General features: G+C 37.4%; 1 protein-coding gene across 1 annotated transcript in view; it reads left to right on the top strand.

The window, feature by feature from the left end:
* The window catches only part of LOC128644699 (hyccin 2), a gene marked incomplete in the record, with an annotated part of 276,864 nt that extends 265,460 nt beyond the window's left edge, over positions 1–11,404 (top strand). Inside the window, 1 exon segment of the mRNA XM_053697212.1 lies at positions 10,487–11,404. Within this exon segment, the coding sequence (XP_053553187.1) occupies positions 10,487–11,073 (587 nt within the window).
* Positions 11,405–19,746: the final 8,342 nt, after the last annotated feature.

The following is a 19,746-nucleotide window of genomic DNA, read 5'->3' as shown; positions in this document are numbered from 1 at the left end:
TTGCCTCTGAGGAAGGATCATCTAGTTCAGGGTCCTTTCCTCCATCCAAATCTCATTTCTCTGAAGCTGACTGCTTGGAGATTGAACACTTAGTTCTTGCTAAGCTTGGGTTTTCTGAGTCGGTCATTGAGACTATGTTGCAGGCTCGCAAGCCTGTAACTCGTAAGATTTCCCATAAGGTATGGCGAAAATACCTTTATTGGCGTGAATCTAAGGATTCCTCTTGGAGTAAGGTCAGGATTCCTAGGATTTTGTCTTTTCTTCAGGAAGGTCTGGAGAAAGGATTGTCAGTCAGTTCTCTGAAAGGTCAGCTTTCTACTTTATCCATTCTATTACATAAGTGTCTGGCGGATGTGCCAGATGTTAGTTCCTTTTGTCAAGCTTTGGTCAGAATCAGGCCTGTTTTTAAACCTGTTACTCCTTCTTAGAGCCTTAACCTTGTTCTTAAAGTTTTGCAGCAGGCTCCGTTTGAGCCTATGCATTCCATAGATATTAAGTTGTTATCTTGGAAGATTTTGTTTCTAATTAATATCTCTTCTACTCAGAGAGTTTCGGAACTCTCGGCTTTGCAGCTTGATTCGCCTTACCTCATCTTTTATGCGGATAAGGTGGTTCTTCGTACTAAATTGGGTTTTCTTCCTAAGGTGGTTTCGGTCAGAAATATTAATCAGGAGATTGTGTTCCTTCCCTCTGTCCTAATCCTTCTTCTCATAAGGAATGTCTGTTGCACAATTTGGATGTTGTGCGTGCTCTTAAATTCTACCTTCAGGCGACTAAAGAATTTCGTCAGTCTTCTGCTCTGTTTGTTTGTTTCTCTGGAAAGCGTAAAGGTCAGAAGGCTACTGCTACTTCTCTTTCTTTTTGGTTGAGAAGTATGATTCATTTTGCTTATAAGACTGCTGGTCAGCAGCCTCCTGAGAGAATTACGGCTCATTCCACTAGGGCTGTCTCTTCTTCTTGGGCCTTCAAAAATGGAGCTTCTGTGGAACAGATTTGCAAAATTTGTTAACAGTAAATCAGGCAGCAAAATATCCTCAGGTTTGAAAGGGTTAAACAGAGACGTGGTCAGGCAAGCAAAGTTCGTTAACAGAATATCAAGCAACAAAGTATCCAAATGAGTACTCACAAAGCCACAGCAAGGAAAAAAACAAGTAAACAAAAGTAGTCAGCACAGACAAGGGATACTGCGAAAAAATAAGTGCTTTATTTACAGGCAGCAATACACTGCTGCATGAGTGAAAAAACAACAATAGCTAGTTGCTAACGCTTGCCGTGGAGGGGATAGACACCCCGGGGTTAAAGATACAAATAGTGTATACTAGGCTGATGTAAAACAGGTAAACGCGTTTCAGCTCCTGGCCTTACTCATTACCTGGGTAAGATTAAACAATGTGTGGTTTAAAACAGCCTTCTAGTTTGCTCATTGGTCCGCTGGGATACACCCCTTGTTAAGACTCCGGACCAATGGAAATGTCACTCTAAGATGCAGTACGTGCACAGCTTGTAACAGATACACTTGACAATGTATGTTTTTACATACTAACAGGGAGGATAGTAGTATACAAATAAATAAACAATCAAATGAGACCTAAACACTAAGCAAAAACTGTGTATATATACAATTGGTTGGACTCTTCAGTTCATTCAATGTGGTCCCCGTGCAGATCAAACTTGTAATTCAGTTGAGACCCACTGTAATACAAAGAAATTCATTAATAAAGGGAATCCTCTGCCAGATTGCTGTATGTTTTAAGCATAGGGTCATGTAAATGGGCCCCTCCCTGTGTGTTGTGCTGCTATAAGTCAAGGTCTGGATACTAAAGCTTGAACCCTTCTAGATATACTGCACTATTTAGAACAGAGATATCCCTACACTCCATTAATTACAATATGGACTAAAAATCTAGTGAATTTTTGACAGAGGGATGGTTATCTCTAGGATCTATCCGATTCTCCGTTCAGTTTACCTCCCCCTGTTATAACACTGGTATGTGGTGCATACTATACAATATATAAAGAAAATAAATGTGTGGAACAGAACTCATAATTTCCTCTGAACAGGGAAACTGTATATAAAAGCTACAATTTAGCTTCTAATGAGTATACAATTAGATACATACACATGGCGACATGCTCTTAAATTTTAATAAGTATCAATACAGTCCTCTCAAGGTGGAGTTCGAACAAAATTATAACAGCAACAAATACAGTCATTAAGGGGACTCACCAAAAATTGATGAGATCAAACTCTGAGTTAAGGCCTTCTGGAACCCTGGTCCTCAACTTGAAGATCCAGAAGGCCTCCCTCTCCCCTAATCTACGATTTCTGTCCAAACCCCCCCTGAGAGGAGGTATCCTCTCTATAATGGTCCAAGTGAAGGAAGAGGTGTTTTTGTTGTGAACCCTAGTGAAATGTTGTATGAGGGGGGTGGTTAGTATCCCCGCACGTATGTCTGCCAGATGTTCCTTAATCCGTGTCCTGGCCTCCCTTGTAGTTAGGCCCACATACTGTACGGAGCACTCCCTGCAGCTAATAACATATACAACAAAAGTGGATCTACAGTTCAGACAAGAGTTAATCTGAAAAGTTTGTCCTGTAGTTAATGAACTAAATTGTTCCCCTGTAACCACTTTCTCACAGGCCACACAAGTGCGGTGGTGACAACGAAATGTGCCCTTACAACTCAGCCAGGAAGAGGAGGAGGTCTCTATCCTCTTTATTCTTGTGGGTGCCACAATATTACCAATCGATTTTCCCTTCTTGTAAGTACATCTCAAGCCCCTGTCTACCTCTTCTTGTAGACTATCATCAGCAGAGAGCAGCGTAAAATGCTTCCTTACTACCTGGCAAACTTCTTCGTATTGTCTCGAGTATTCAGTCAGAAAGATCACTTTCTCATTCTGTCTATTAGAAAAGGTATACTTGTTTTTCTCTGTGTTGGATGTTCCTAGTAACTTATCTCTAGGTATGCCTTCTACTGTTCGTCTCACTCTAGAGATGACAGAACCCTCATATCCTCTCTCCCTGAGTCTTTTAGCAAGGTCATCCGCTTGTTTTTCATACACTTCACTTTTGCTACAATTCCTCTTGAGGCGAATAAATTGCCCCTTGGCTACCCCCTTGAATACCCCTTTGGGGTGGCAGCTCTTGGCGTGCAAAAGTGAGTTGCCTGAAATGGGCTTACGGTATGTTTCTGAAACTATGTTTTGACCTGAAAACCCTTGGAGAGATACATCAAGGAAATTGATGGTATGCTGCTGTACCTCATGTGTGAAATGTAGACCCAACCAGTCATCTTCCAAACTATCGACAAAGGTGTTCAGCTCTGGGTTCGTGCCTCCCCATATGAAGAGGAGGTCATCTATAAATCGACCATACCAAATAATGCAATTCTTATGAGGGTTTCGATCTCCAAAGACGTGGGACAGCTCCCACCAACCCATAAACAGGTTGGCATAGGAGGGGGCAAACTTTGCCCCCATAGCTGTCCCACGTCTCTGGAGAAAGAAATTACCCTCAAATTCAAAATAATTATGACTCAAAAGGAAGCCTGCAACCTCCACCACATAATCAACAAATTCAGAATTCTTTCCATATTGTTTCTCTAGAAAAAAACAAATGGCCTCAAGGCCCCTGTTATGTGGAATGGACGTATACAGGGACTTCACATCCGCTGTGAGCCATACATAGTTGTCCCTCCATGTCACCCTTGAGAGGAGATTAAGTACATGCTTGGTATCTGATAGAAATCTCCAGAGTGATAGCACTAAGGGCTGCAATACACGATCCAACCACTCTGACAAGTGCTCCAACAAGGAGCCAATGCCGCTGACAATTGGCCTCCCCTGTACACCACGAGTGGATTTATGGACCTTTGGTAGATGATTGAATGTGGGAGTAGCTGGGTTAGACACCAGCAAGTAATCTTTGGTACTGGTGTCAATAAAACCCAATTCAACACCATCATCTACAAGGGAGGCCAACTGCCGCTGGTAATTCCTTGTTGCGTCACCCGGCAGGAAAAAACAAACTGGCATCAAGCGAAGGACACGCCGGAATTTGAACCCACAGTGATGTCAGCAGAATGGGACGGCTTCAGGGAGCGTGTCAGCAGAGTGAGACAGCTTCAGAGGCAAAGGATGTTGCTAAGCAATGCAGCAACAGAGCCTCAGAAGCGAGGAGTGTGACAGTTATTTTTGACTAAACCTCAGGCACCTCTACACCTTTGTGTTATTCCTTTTTTCTATTTCCCTTCGGTCGAATGACTGGGGAGTATAGGTAGGGGAGTGATACTTAACAGCCTTGCTGTGGTGCTCTTTGTCACCTCCTATTGGCCAGAAGAGAGATTTCCCACTAGTAATTGAATGACGTTGTGGACTCTCCATATCTGGAAAGAAAGAAATTGATCAGATAAGCATATGGTTCTTTGCCAGGGGCTGTCCAGAGTTAAATCTTATGACATTCAGTCTGAACTGCAAATTTCTCAGATTCTGGTTGAATTCATGGATTCTCAGGTAGACCTGATAAACACCCTTGCTGCTCTCTATTTTTACCAGGGGCGTATTATGGCCTAGGCCAACAAGGCCGTGCCTAGGGCAGCACATCTGCCCTATCATCTCTAAAAGCCAGCACACAGTACAGTGAGCGATAAAGTGCAGGCTTTTACAGAGAAGACAAGGCACGTGCACTGATTAAGATCACTCTTTACAGGCAGTGCTCCTTTAAACCGTTGCTTCATTTAGAGCCGCTGGCATTTTTGCAGTGGAAGCGTTCTTGGTGAGAAACTTGCCCAGGGATATGCTTACAAGGTGAGGCTGAAGAAGACCTTGTGCCGATATGCTGCCTCCCTTTGTCAGCTGTGGTGGATCAGGGAGCGCAGTGCTTATTGCAGGTCTTAGTTACTAACAGACTGGATGCGTTTGTGCACTGCTTAGATCAGCTTGTGATGTCTAATCGTAAACTCTCAGTGCTAATGTATGTTAGCTACTGATAGCTAGCTTTCTCTGCATTCATGAACCCACTAAGTAAATAGTAAACGGACACTTAAACGTTTTGTTACTTGAATAATGGTAATTACTGTATGTTGTTGCATGTAAAGGGCAGTGATTGTTTCACAGTGTATTCTTCTTTCTCTCCCTTCCTCTTTCCCTTTCTCCCTCCCTCAACTCACTCCCTCAACTCCCTCCCTTATTTCCTTCCCTCCCTTCCTTCCTCCCTCCCTTCTTTCTCTCAACTCCCTCCCTTGCTCCCTTCTATCACTTTCTTTCCCTCCCTTCTTTCCCTCCCCCATTTTCTCCTCTCCCTACCCACTTTTCTCTTCTCCCTCCCTTCCTTCTTTCCTTTCCCTCCCTTTTGTACCCTCCCCTTCTTTTCTCTCCCTTCTCTCAGGGAGAAAATGGTATGAGATGCATCAATTCAACCCACCTGTATGCAAGTGTTTTGCTAGCCATTTTCTTTTGAATTGTTATGGGGGGGGGAAAAAAGAAAAAAAGAAAAAAAAAATTTTTGGGGGGGGCAGCAGAATTTTGAGTGCCTAGGGCAGCACAAAACCTAAATACGCCCCTGATTTTTACGTCTAATTTACCTGTTCCTCCAATTTTGCCTTTTTATCAGAGTTGAGGCTCGGATCAAGCAAGATTATGTATCTGCAATTTTTGTAGATTCTGCATAGCCGTGGAGGTTATGGTATGCCGACTTTGTGTGGATATTCAGCGCTCCTCCTCTGGCTCACACCACAAGCAAAGATGCGGTTATCCCAGTTTCCTTCATTTACCAAGATCTTTTGTCTCTCAACTTGCCTGTTTATAGGTTGTTCGGTTAGTTGTTTCTCAGAGTGGAGTTTATGTCTCTCATACTGACTATTATTCAGGTTCAGAAAGAAAGTAATTAAAGCGCCAAAGGACAAAGGCCGGGTCTAAGTTAAGAGTTATATATCATTTATTCAGTACAATAAAAATATAAAAATATATACCATAAACACATTAAAATAATAATAATCGAGGATCCAAGATTTTACAATAAGTTAAAACCAAAATATAAAAAAGATACAATTCTTGACTTGAACAGACTGTCTAGCAATGTGATACGTAGTATTCCAATATAAGAATAATTTATGTGTCTGCTGGTGGGTATTTAAAATTGCGTTGTGGCTGAGGTGAATGTCTTCAAATAAAATAAAATAAAATAATATATAATATAGAGTAACAGTGCCAAATTGAGAATAAAAATAAATATATATATATAGATAGTGTGTCTTCAAACCGAGTGTTCAAATCAAGTGTTGAAAAATATCCAAACAAATGATGGTGAAAGAACAGTGTAAACAAACGTTGAAAAAAGAACAGTGTAAAACAAACAATCTTTTACACAATTAGCAATCTTAAATGATGTGTGATGTTAATCATACATAAAAGGTGAAATCAAGATTATATAACATGATAGCGAACTCCAAAAAAAATAGCAAAAAATGAAAAAAGAAAAAAAAAGAAAAAATGAAAAAAGAAAAAAAGAAAAAATAATAATATCCTGAAAAATGTGAACAGTCATACAGCCATGGGAAATGTCAGAATGAAAAAAGTGTACTTGTTTGTCCCAAATGAGATGCAGTGGTTTTTCTCCCAGTGTTATTTCTCCCAGTGTGAGGTGCAATAAGACTCCTAAGTGATGACCCAATCGGTCAGTTCAGTTTTCTGCAATATTGATCCTTTCTGTCAAAAAAACAAGAACAATAATAGTGCAGACGTTTTTCACAACTTATTCCTATCAGAGTGTCACTTACCAGTCGACGCGTTTCGGTCATGCATTGACCTTTATCAAGACTGAGTCTTAATAAAGGTCAATGCATGACCGAAACGCGTCGACTGGTAAGTGACACTCTGATAGGAATAAGTTGTGAAAAACGTCTGCACTATTATTGTTCTTGTTTTTTTGACAGAAAGGATCGATATTGCAGAAAACTGAACTGACCGATTGGGTCATCACTTAGGAGTCTTATTGCACCTCACACTGGGAGAAATAATACTGGGAGAAAAACCACTGCATCTCATTTGGGACAAACAAGTACACTTTTTTCATTCTGACATTTCCCATGGCTGTATGACTGTTCACATTTTTCAGGATATTATTATTTTTTCTTTTTTTCTTTTTTCATTTTTTCTTTTTTTCTTTTTTCATTTTTTGCTATTATTTTTTTTGGAGTTCGCTATCATGTTATATAATCTTGATTTCACCTTTTATGTATGATTAACATCACACATCATTTAAGATTGCTAATTGTGTAAAAGATTGTTTGTTTTACACTGTTCTTTTTTCAACATTTGTTTACACTGTTCTTTCACCATCATTTGTTTGGATATTTTTCAACACTTGATTTGAACACTCGGTTTGAAGACACACTATCTATATATATATATATATATTTATTTTTATTCTCAATTTGGCACTGTTACTCTATATTATATATTATTTTATTTTATTTTATTTGAAGACATTCACCTCAGCCACAACGCAATTTTAAATACCCACCAGCAGACACATAAATTATTCTTATATTGGAATACTACGTATCACATTGCTAGACAGTCCACAAGACTGTTCAAGTCAAGAATTGTATCTTTTTTATATTTTGGTTTTAACTTATTGTAAAATCTTGGATCCTCGATTATTATTATTTTAATGTGTTTATGGTATATATTTTTATATTTTTATTGTACTGAATAAATGATATATAACTCTTAACTTAGACCCGGCCTTTGGCGCTTTAATTACTTTCTTTCTGATTATCCACTTATTTGACCGCTAGGGGGTCAATTTATTAAAGCTAAGGGTCCCTTCAGCATTAGGCGCTTAGTGTTAACCTATATTAACTATTATTCAGGTTCACAAACCTGTGTCTAGGAAAACTTTCCACAAGAAGGGGAAAGTTTATTTTTCTTTGTGTTTTTGAGAAGGGCTATTTTTGGCATCAGTCAGGATCTCCTGTATTTGCAAATTCTTCAGACTGGCCTGGATAAGGGTCTCTCAGCAATGACCTTAGGGTCAGATTTCTGCTCTTTGTGGGTTGTTACACATGAAGAGTTTGATTCCTTTTGCTTAATGGAGGAGGGGCTTATCTGCCTTAAGATCTTATAGCTAGTTTTTCTTTCCAATTGCTGGGTCTTTAGGCTTTTGTTGGTCAGGTTTGCAAGGATATATCCTGGTCCTCCTTGCATACGTTTCAAGTTTTTGGGCAGAAAAGTTTTTCAGGCGGTTATACCTGGCAAATAGGTGCCTGCCTTTACCTTTTTTTGGTTCTACCCTTTGTTTTTGCGGACTCCACAGCTTGGGTATTGGTTCACAAGAGTAAGTATTTTCTGGACTCTCACCACCATATAAAGGAAACATAATGTATTCTTACCTGATCAATTAATTTCTTTCTTGGTGGTAAGAGTCCACAAACCTGCCAATATTTTTTTTTCTGGTACGGCAGTTTTAGTATGCACCCCTTTACCCTATTGTCTCTTTCTTTTCCTCCTTGCCTTGGCTAAATGTACTTCTGGAAAGAAAGGGGAAAGTGGGATGGATATTTAAAGACTTTTATATAGGGTGTCTTTGCCTTCTCCTAGTGGCCAGGTCTTGTACTTCCTCAGAGTAAGGATTTTGCGGACTCTCCACAAAGAAAGAAATTAATTTCTATCAGGTAAGAATAAATTATGGGATTTTGTTATCTTGTAAATATATGATGCTATTGGGAGCAAGTAATGTTGTATTGCTGTTTTATCTATGATCCATAGCTTTTAAGAGACCTGCCACATATTGCTTAACATTACTTTTATTATATATATATATATATATATATATATATATATATATATATATCTAAGGTATTTGATTACAAATTATTAATGTTTTATGTCACTGGTAATAAAAGGTGCCACAGATTTCAGTAGAGCTTCTAAAGGTCACATCGGTTTAAGATCTGCTGTTGCATGCGAGTGACTTGTTGGCTTGGCGGGTCTGTGTTCTTGCATGCATACTACTATTTGTTTATGCCTCTGCTTTCACTTGAGTCAAATGCGTTCCATGTTAGGAACTTTGTTAACAGGTAAGTTGTCTTAATAGAATATACAAATGCATAAGCTGTTGCAAAAATATTTTAGTAAGTGGTTGAAATAAAATGTGCTGTTTTTCATCAGTATTCATTCATTTCAAATGTTTAGCATTACTCATTCTAATTTGCTAGCTTTTTCTACAACAAACAGTTACTAAATTAAATTATACATTATCAATTTGGGCTGTAAAAGATGCTATGTGCATGTTTGGCAAAATAAGTAGGTCTAATTTTTGATGGATATAACTGGAAATATTTTGTACTAAAAGTTGCTTGAATGATTGAACTAATTAAAAAAATACCCTAACTGAATTTGTTTTTATCTCACATTTTTGTATTGACATGTTTTAGATTATAGTGGGGTGTACTGTGCCTTTTTTGGTTAGGTATCAATCTCCCAGAAGTTTTGAATATTGCTTACCTGAAATTATTTCATATATAACCATGGTAAACGTTGTGTTCGTTGGATATGAGGAATAAACCTAAGTGGGTATGCACCTGCTCACAGCAAATCTTTCTTTTTGCAGGATCAAACCCAGCAATGTTAGGTGTTCTAGCCAGCTCTATGTGTTCATTTAGAAAGTGTTTTCCCCCACATACCAGTACAATATTATCAAATCTCACACAATCCTATTCCATGGTCTGATCTGTCTGACTGGCAACATGACACATAATAACAGGCAAGATAATGTAAAGCTTTTAATTCAGTAGTTAAGAAAAAAAAATTGGGTGCATATTGCCTGCAACCCATTTTAAGTGCCTTGAATGTAAAATATCAGGTGAAAACATGTATAGGAGCCCCCTTTAAGAAGCCACACACCAAGCACATGTAAGCGCAGGGCAGAAGCATGTCTTGGCGCCCCTTTTAAAACTATATACTACATAACCATAACATGAAATTCAAACCCATTTTAAAAAGTTTCATGATCAACCATCATTTAAGAAACATGCCCCCAGCTTTATATTTACCTAAATGCCAAAAAATTTAAATCTCTTCATAGACAAGTTAAGTAATGAGCATAATGGAAAATGCAAGTGGAATAAAAGGAGATGAGGAGTCTTATATCATTTACTTCATAAAGTTTCTACCTATTCCAAGGGGACATTTAACTGCTATACAGTCGTAAAGCATGTGCTGGCACTCTGATCTTAGTGGAATTAATTTAACAAAAACTGAATTTTAGTTTTAAGTGGGCTGAGTAGATTGAGTAAAATAAAATGAAGTAACAGAATAATATAATAAAATACATCTTTCTGGCAAACACAATAATTCTGACAAGCTGATTCATTCTTTTGAATTTTTTTATTTATTTATGGTGAACCGCTTCTATTTATAATTATTAATATAATATAGTTTTAGCATTGTATTTATTTATTTATTTTGTATTCTATTTTAGGTCCTGATGGTACAATTGGAGGAGAAGACTCCATTAATCTTAATGATGCAGACGAGGGTTTTTCATCTGGAGCCTCTGTAAGCAGTCATCCTTTAGGAGCCAAACAAACGTCTCAGAGGAACAATTCAAGGAAAAGCGGTAGTGTGCGTTCCATTAAGGAAAAAGAGATGACAACTCAATCAAAGACTGTAGAAAACCCTTGGGAAGGCACACCGAGGAAGCAACACCTCCCACCATTGGCCGATGCAACACTTGAAGGGATAGAGCTATCACCTGTAAAGAAGCACCTTAGCCTTCCTGCTGGTGTGGTGCCAAAGGCCAATAATATAAGTTTGATCCGAACCTCCAGCACTTCATCCAGTAAATCATTTGACTATGTAAATGGAAATCAAGCTGGTGGCAGTGGAGGGATAGAAGGTTCTACTAACCTCTCTGTCTGCAACACTAACAGATTTTCAACTATTAGCTTACAGGAAGACAAGCTAGGCCATGGAGGAGAGGGTAAAGACCTCCTATCTCCTGGTGCCCCATTGACCAAACAATCCCGGTCTCCAAGTTTCAATATGCAGTTAATTTCCCAGGTGTAGTTGGCTCCCCACTCTCCTGTTTTTGCCCTCTCTTAGACAGAACTGTTTCTTTGCACTTGAACAAAATCCGTACTGCAATGTGAAATATATTTTAGTTTTATCTATGTTCCTTAGTTAGAATTCTGTGTTTTATAGCAAGAGCAATACAAACCTCTCCATACTTTCCATGTGCAAAGTATTAAGAAAAAAAATGCTTTTGTCATTTCTTCCTTTTTATTTGGGTGATGTGCAATCCATTATTATCCTGTCAGTCCCATTTCAACACTGTGAGTCTGCTCAGAAAAGAGGTCAGTGGAAATAAAAATCTTGTTTATGGTTGTGGGATTCTTAAGATCTGGCGCATGATGTTTTTACCTGGATTTTCAAGGAACTATTTAAAGGTTATTTGAACTTTTTTCAGTGCAATCCATTTTTTAATTAATGTTTATTAATCTGATCATCAGGCTTTTATCCTCTCGACAGTCGAATGCATTTTCAACTCTCCTGTTGGCTTCACCTGTAAAGGAACTATTCCCTCAAATTCATCACTATGGGAAGAAGGAAAATGTAGATTACAGATGAATAGCAATGATGTTATGATAATCTACACTCTTATGTGTCTTCCCTTCTTTCCGAGAATTGGTGGATTTACAGTTGGAGAGAATTATTGTTTTAAAAAAAAAAAATCAACAAAGTTCTGACTTATTGCTTTAGAATATTCTCATTTCCTTCAGGTTAGTGCTTGCAAATTGATGTCAAGTTTGTTGTCAGGTAAACAGAAGGCCTTGGGCTGTTTTGTTCCTTATTGAAAACAGTCAAAGAGCCTTCACAGCTGCTCCCCTTTTGCTCCACCCAGTAACTATTGAGACATGTGACAAGTCTTTATTCCAGTCTGGTCTGGCCAGCCAGTAAAAGAACACTTCAGGCGGAGTCAAACAGCCAACTGGAATTGCTGATGTACAATGTGAAACTGTGTTCCACCCACAGTGTTTTATTGGTGACCCCTCTTTCCTCTTGACCATACTGCCTTTGTTATGACTATTCTTTTTGTAACTTGTGCTAATGTTTCCAAATTTACTTGGTTCTGTAAGGGCAGGGAGGTGGGCTACTGATTATTGCTGGGGGGTTTTTCACCCCTTTGATACAACCTTCTAGGTGAGTTGTATTGTTTTACGTTCCCTTTTAATAGATCCGGGTGTGAATGTATATGGATATTCAAGTGGCAGATTTTAATTTTGTTGATATTTTTTTTTTTTTATTCTATTTTACAGTTTAAAAAGGACATACTCGCCCTCTCTGACTGCGGCATTGTTTGCTAATACACACAATTATACAGAGAATAGCTGGTAGACCAACATCTGTTTTTTATATGGGCAGCTAAGTTACTGTGAATCTGTACCATCTTTTAAAACAAATTCTTTAGAATGGAGCTGACATTGGTTAGGATGATATGGCCAGTAAATGTTTATATTTATTAAATAGATGGTGGTAAGTTATACATGCCAAGAACTACATTACTGTATTGAAATCATTTTTTTATTGTTTCCCTCTGTGTAACTTAACTGTAAAAAAGAAAAAGCTGAATGTATCTATCCAAAATACAAATTCAAGTCATATGAATTTAGAAAAGCAATAGCTATAATTCACACTCCCAAAATAAGCCTGTATTTTATATCTATAGTGGATGCAATGCTAGCTGTAGGTTTTTTTATTGGATTACACTAATTATTTTTATGTTATGTGTAACCGGAATTCCATCCACCCACAAAACCTATCCTAATATTAAGCCCTGGCTTCAGTAATGCTTCCAGGTCTGCAAATGAATGCAAGAAGCAACATGTCTGCCCCCACATCACCAAACAATCCAGTCCTCTGCACTCGCAGGAGACAGCACAATCTTCTTATAAAAAACAAATGACAAGTGCTTGGAATACTCCAGATTGGTGTTTAGTGTGTGCTTCCATGCCAATTTGATGTTAAAAAAAAAAAAAGCGAACTCCAAGTACATTGCAGACTTGCTTAGCAAACTGTTTTGTTGCTATATAACTCAAGAATAGTTTGCATGGATCTGTCCCTTTAAATTAGAACTTGTGGGATGCACTTGTCTTTGTCATGTGATTATTTATGTTTTAAATCTGTTATTATGGTCTCAAGCTATGAAGCTGTTAAGGCTGATGCCATGCAGGCTCGCTCATGTCAGCCTAACAGTGAGTTAAAGGGACATGAAACCCAAAACTTTTCTTTCATGATTCTGATAGAACATACAATTTTAAATAACTTAACAATTGACTTCTATTATCAAATTGGCTTTATTCTCTTGTTATCCTTTGTTGAATGAGCAGAAATGCACTACTGGCAGCTAGCTGAACACATCTAGTCAGCCTATCACAAGAGACAAATGTATGCAGCCACCAATCACCAGCTAGCTCCAGTAGTGTAGGATATGTACATATTATTTTTCAACAGTGGATACCAAGAGAACAAAGCACATTTGAAAATCAAAATAAAGGGTCTTAAAATTACAGGCTCTATCAGAATCGTGCAAGTTTAATATTGACTCTCCTTTTAAGAAGCAGTAGCTGCAAGACTGCTGCTTCCTAAGCATAAAGGTATAGAAAGGTCAGAATTTAAATGTGCGTGGGTGCATTTTAATTTTAAAAAGAAGCATTTTTATTTATTAGCAAAAAATGCTTCTAGTAAAAGTTATTACTGATTTTCAGTGGCATACGCACATATGCTTTGAGGGCAACAGTATTCAAACACATCTTAGTGTCATCAGTGGCTTGTATGACACAAATTAACTCTTGACAGGCAGAATACACAAAATCACCAGTGGGCGGCCCCTAATAGCATATGTGCATATACCGCTAAATAACAGTAATAACTTTACTTGAAGCATTTTGCCTAATGGAAGTATATTGCAAAAAAATGCTTCTATTTTCAAATTGAAATACACCCATGCACATTTTAACTTTGACCTTTCTATCCCTTAAATTATTGGTGTGGGGTAATTGACAGGTCCTGCTCTTGTGAGTGAGCGATGCTGCACAAGCATGTGTCTTTTTGCAAGTAGTGACCTATACTTTTAAAGCAAAGCAAACACTGGTCTACAGGGCCTAAACAGACCATTCCTCATGTATAGAATGCAGCTAAACATCCTTGCCAGGCAGGATTAAACCATGCAGAACAGAGGGGTACAGCTGTATTCTAGCTTTATTAACTCATCTCAAAATATGATGGCAGATGTGATACTGCACACTCTGCCACTAATGCTCACCTTGCAATTTTTCAGTGCAATATGTTCATTCTTTTAATTGTTTCATACATGTTTAAAAGTGATAATGGTTTATGAATGCAAATGCTTTGTCTAGAGTAGGTTTAGGTTGCAATCCAAGATATGTAATTGCATTCTCACATTTCGGTTTTACAATTTTTAATTAGTTTGCAGAAATAATTTTTAGTTGAAAGGTAAAAGAGCCAAAGAATATGCATTTTATTTACTTGTTAAACGAAAAAAGAAAATTATAACCTATATTTACCTCCTTTTTGCTCCATTTGTAATAGACTTCCTAAATACTGACCTTTGTTTTCAATTTTAAATGTTGATTTCAAGCTTCTCAGAAATTTGTTGTTTGTGACAAATCACATTTTCTCCATATTTGTAGGTTTGTTTACATAATGTGTTAACTTTATTTTGTTAATTTGTTTTAGTGACAATCATTAAGTGTTTGTGCAAAACAAACTCCTGAACGACAACTGAAATATTCTGGAAATGATTTTTTCACCATAACTAAAAACCTTCAAAAGTCTTTTTTCTGTAAATGTTACTAAAGACAGGAGTTGTGCTTTTGAGATGAACCGGTAATTATATCCTTATGGGATTTAATCTGGCAGCCCATATAGTTAGATTCTTTCCTAGAAACTATTGGTTCATATTTCAAACCTAGGTCTTACAATACCTGGAGCTGGTAGTCTTCTTATCTCGCTGAACAGTAGAATCCTATGCCCTTTACCTCTCCTATTTTACATTTATAGCTTGTATAGATGAAACAACATTCTAAACCCATAGGATTTCAGTTTTAGAGGTAGTGAACTTTGGGCCCATTTCTTACTTTCTTCTTAAGGCAACACATTAGACATTGTCCAAATGCAAAGATCAGCACGTTTAAAAAAAAAATAACTGCTGGTTTGTTGTGGCTGCTTTGGGCATATTTTAATACCACACAATACTACTTTCCTGGATAGATTTTAAACGCACTATGAACGTAAAAGAATATACTGCTTATTTCTGGTTTTAACACCGCACAACCTATTCCATATTTATTGTGTGAGTCACTTGCTAAGTTTTTTTGTTTATACAGAAATAAGAATCTGGTTCCTCATTTCAGAAGCAGATAGTTTAACCCATTTTACAAACACATTTTTGAGTAAAGCAAGTTATTTTTGAACTCCAGTGTTTATGCTTAAATCATTCACTCTGTTGATCTTCAATGTTTTTTTAGTGTATCTGTGAAAATGGTTTCATAGAGACATTTCACTTATGCTCTTTATTAGCTTTGACTGCTTCATTTAATTTACTCCAAGATACTGCAGCATATTGATGATGTTCATTTATTTCCTACTGCTTGCATGGTCCTTGAGGAAGGAGACGTGGCATCAGCTCCATTCTCAAAATAAGTTGCGCCAATTAAATTATTACAAGAAATTATATTTGTACTAAAATGTGTAATCTCAGAGCTGTCATTGAACTTGCATGGTCCAATCAGAATATATTTTAATTTGTATTATAGAATAAAATCAGTATGTATTTTTCAAATATGGTTGTAAAAATATTCCATTTTAAGGTTCAGATTTACTAAACCCGTTTTCAAACCTCTGACAATGCTAGATTTTCATACACTCAGATTGTTTGCTGAATGCATTTTATATAGGAAAATGGTTCAAACCCAGAATCCCAATCCTCTCTCACACAAGCATTCCTTGGCATACTGGTATGAAACAAACTGTTAGATAAGGTGCTAGGACAAAATCTGTTTCTCCCTGGTTTGTAATTATTTGATTCTTATTTGCAACAGCATCCAGAGGGGTCAGTAGTGCATTGCAAACAAATAGTTCGTTAGCATTTCCAGCAACCAAGGTTATAGCTATGTCATTGGGACCAGTAAATAGTTTCTAATATCTGTCCAGAGCAGAACCAAAATCTTGAAGATCATGTTATTGGTGCATGTTGAACATATTTATAATTAGTCTTACAAGAAAATGCTATTCACTGTTGTTGAAATGTTAAATTTAGTTGCTGTTGACAATGTAAATAGCTAGCAGAGAGTAAAATAAATATTTTAATTCATTGTAAATAGGAGATGTACAAACTTCAGATCAGTAAGATATCTATACTCTGTTAAATAAATATTGTAATGTTTCTGGCTGCAAGTGTCTGCATTGTGCTGTGGTGTCATGAGTACATTCAAGGTTCTTGCTTTTAAAAATATGCAGTGTTTAAAGGGACAGTATACACCAATTTTCATTTAACTGCATGTAATAGACACTACTATAAAGAATAATATGCACAGATACCGATATAAAAATCCAGTGTAAAACAGTTTAAAAAACTTACTTAGAAGCTCCCAGTTTAGCATTGTTAAAAAGATTAGCTGGAACACCCACTGAAAAACAGCCCCCCCCCCCTTCTTATGCATATGAAAATACTCTTTCACTAACAGGAGCAAGCTGGAGTAGGTATACATCGGTATTCTCCTAAAACTTTGGGGCTTGTTTAGGAGTCTGAAAATCAGCGTAATGTTATTTGAAAATAAGCAAAACTATACTTTAAAAAAAAAAAAAGCTGTATAGGCTATATAAATGGATCATCTACAAAACATTTATGCAAAGAAAAATCTAGTGTATAATGTCCCTTTTAAACTGAGTTTTAATCCACTTTACACGTGTAGCAAATAGTACTGCTTAGCCTGTTGCAAATAAAAAAATGTATCTATGCTTATAGAATACAAATTTGCCTAAGCTAAGACTTCATCTGACATATCAGGAACTTTTCTTTCAACAGACTTGTATACGTGATACTCACAAGACTGAAAGGAACTTGCAGGTCTTCCTCCACCACTGAACTAAGGAAACAGTCATCTATGGCAGCAAAATATATTTTAATATTGTTACATAAGGTGCAGCATGTATTAAAAATTCTAGAACATATTTCTAACATATTGTTGTGACAATTGGTTTACATGTGTGCACATAGCAACAGAACAGAATAGAACATAAACAGAATAGACAATAATACTGCCCCCTTAATTTTCTTAATTTAAAATTAGCAACCAAATCTTTTGATTAGACTCGTAATAGTAAAATATATTTAAATATTAAGAAAAATATTGTATGAAAATACAGTACCTTGCCAAATTAATAGACCCATTGGTCAAAAATTTTAATTGTTATATTCATTTCACTTAATAGTGTTGATTAATTTTTTATTTTTTTTTTAACAATTTCGTATGCCATATTGGCAACATCTGCAATATATATTAATTTGAAATTTGATGTAGTATTGCTAAAATATTTGGAAAAATAACAAATGTGTGTTTTTTATAGATGGCTAAACAAAGTGATTTGACGTTAAAGTCGGTCCAATTGTCGGCCTGTTGAAGTAAAAAAAAAACATGTTGCATAGTTATGTAAAGAATATTAAGAAAAAAATGGATTGTGTGGATAGTCTCCGAGCAGGATTTCTGGTTTACAGGCCCTCTTAAGCTATTCATCGCTGAACAGTTCTATCGATACCTTGATGCCTGCAAGTGTCAGTTATACACGTTTCAGCTTCCCCTGCCATAATCATAGACTCTATCATTACAGCAGGGGACGCTAAACCACATATCAACATTTTGAGCCTTGCCAATTTGCTTGTGTTATTAGAGATACTTTTACTTTGAAGAAATACATTTTTGGATTTTTACATAGTGCAGATCACTTTCTTCTTTTTGTTATGCTTGGCTTCTGTTTATGCACTGTGTTCTTAAGTTGCATAATTATAAAAGAAAATCATAACATCTTAATAAAAAATATATTTCAGAGGGGCAGAGCCGGCACTCAAGAGAGAGACGGCCGCTCTGAGTGAGCTCCGGTGCCTGTACCCAAAAAAGTGCCTATTAGCTGTCTTTAATGTGACCATAATTACACATGAACAGTACTCATCTTCTTTTCAGACAACTTTACTGTGAGGAACTCCCCTGCAGAGTGCTGGCAATGCCGATGGAACTCATAACGATTGTGTATAAGGTGACTGCCTAATAAACTGAGCCGCAATGAGACACCAGCAATAGCGGAAGATCTGCCGGGCGATACTTGTCAAATCTTTCACATCATAGGGTGAATCTCACTATGTGCAACCAGGTTCACTAAAAGCCAGATCATCTCCACCTAGGTCCAGATCAAGCACTCGCCATATCTATTATTACCCACAGTTAGGAGCATGTCCTTTGCCAGTGTTATGCTGAAAATGATTTCCCCATCGACAGCAGGTTCCCCTGGCGCTCCATTTTCTGCATAACACCAGTGTAGCTAATGCACATTAACCGGCATGGTTAATTGGGGGGAGCCACTGCCACCTCTTCTCTACAGACTGGAGGTGTAAACTTTGAGCCAAAGCTTTCATGCTGGTTCTCCCTGCTGACAGATGCAGTGAGTCTTTGGCGTGAACATTAGCTATCTTACTTTTGGATGCACCATGAAACTATACACGCACATAAAATAATTCAGTGCTGCACGCCTGGCAACTTTTCTATAATATCTCCATTCAATTTATAAGTGGCCTAATGTAAAGGCAGAATGTCTGAGCCGTATACTAATCTTAACCTTAGGTGTTTTTTTTTCTCTTCTTTATATGTTTAGTGGAGCTACCAAGCTGCAGCATAACTATCTTCATATACACTCGCCGGCCACTTTATTAGGTACACCTGTTCAATTGCTTGGTAACACAAATTGCTAATCAGCCATTCACAAGGCAGCAACTCAATGCATTTAAGCATCTAGACGTGGTGAAAATGACTTGCTGAAGTTCAAACCGAGCATCAGAATGGGGACGAAAGGGGATTTAAGTGAGTTTGAACGTGGCATGGTTGTTGGTGCCAGACGGGCTGGTCTGAGTATTTCAAAAACTACTTGGATTTTCATGCACAACCATCTCTAGGGTTTACAGAGAATGGTCTGAAAAAGAGAAAATATCCAGTGAGAGGCAGTTGTATGGACCAAAAATGCCTAGTTGATATCAAAGGTTAGAGGATTATGGGCAGACTGGTTTGAGATGATAGAAAGGCAACAGTAACTCAAATAACCATTTGTTACAACCAAGGTATGCAGAATACCATCTCTGAATGCACAACAAGTCTAACCTTTATGCAGATGGGCTACAGCAGCAGAAGATCACACCGGGTGCCACTAATGTCAGCTAAGAACAGGAAACTGAGGCTACAATTCGCCCAGGCTCACCAAAATTGGACAATAAAAGATTAGATAAACGTTGCCTGGTTTGATGAGTCTCGATTTCAGCTGCAACATTCAGATGGGTAGGGTCAGAATTTGGTATTAAGAACATGAAATCATAGATCCATCCTGCCTTTTAACAACGGTTCAGGCTGGTGGTGGTGGTTTAATGATGTGGGGGATATTTTCTTGGCACACTTTGGG

Source organism: Bombina bombina, unplaced genomic scaffold (assembly GCF_027579735.1).
Source record: "Bombina bombina isolate aBomBom1 unplaced genomic scaffold, aBomBom1.pri scaffold_450, whole genome shotgun sequence".
In the NCBI taxonomy this organism is placed as follows: domain Eukaryota; kingdom Metazoa; phylum Chordata; class Amphibia; order Anura; family Bombinatoridae; genus Bombina; species Bombina bombina.
Note: the sequence above shows the minus strand (reverse complement) of the source record. Positions and strands in the feature narration are given on the sequence as shown.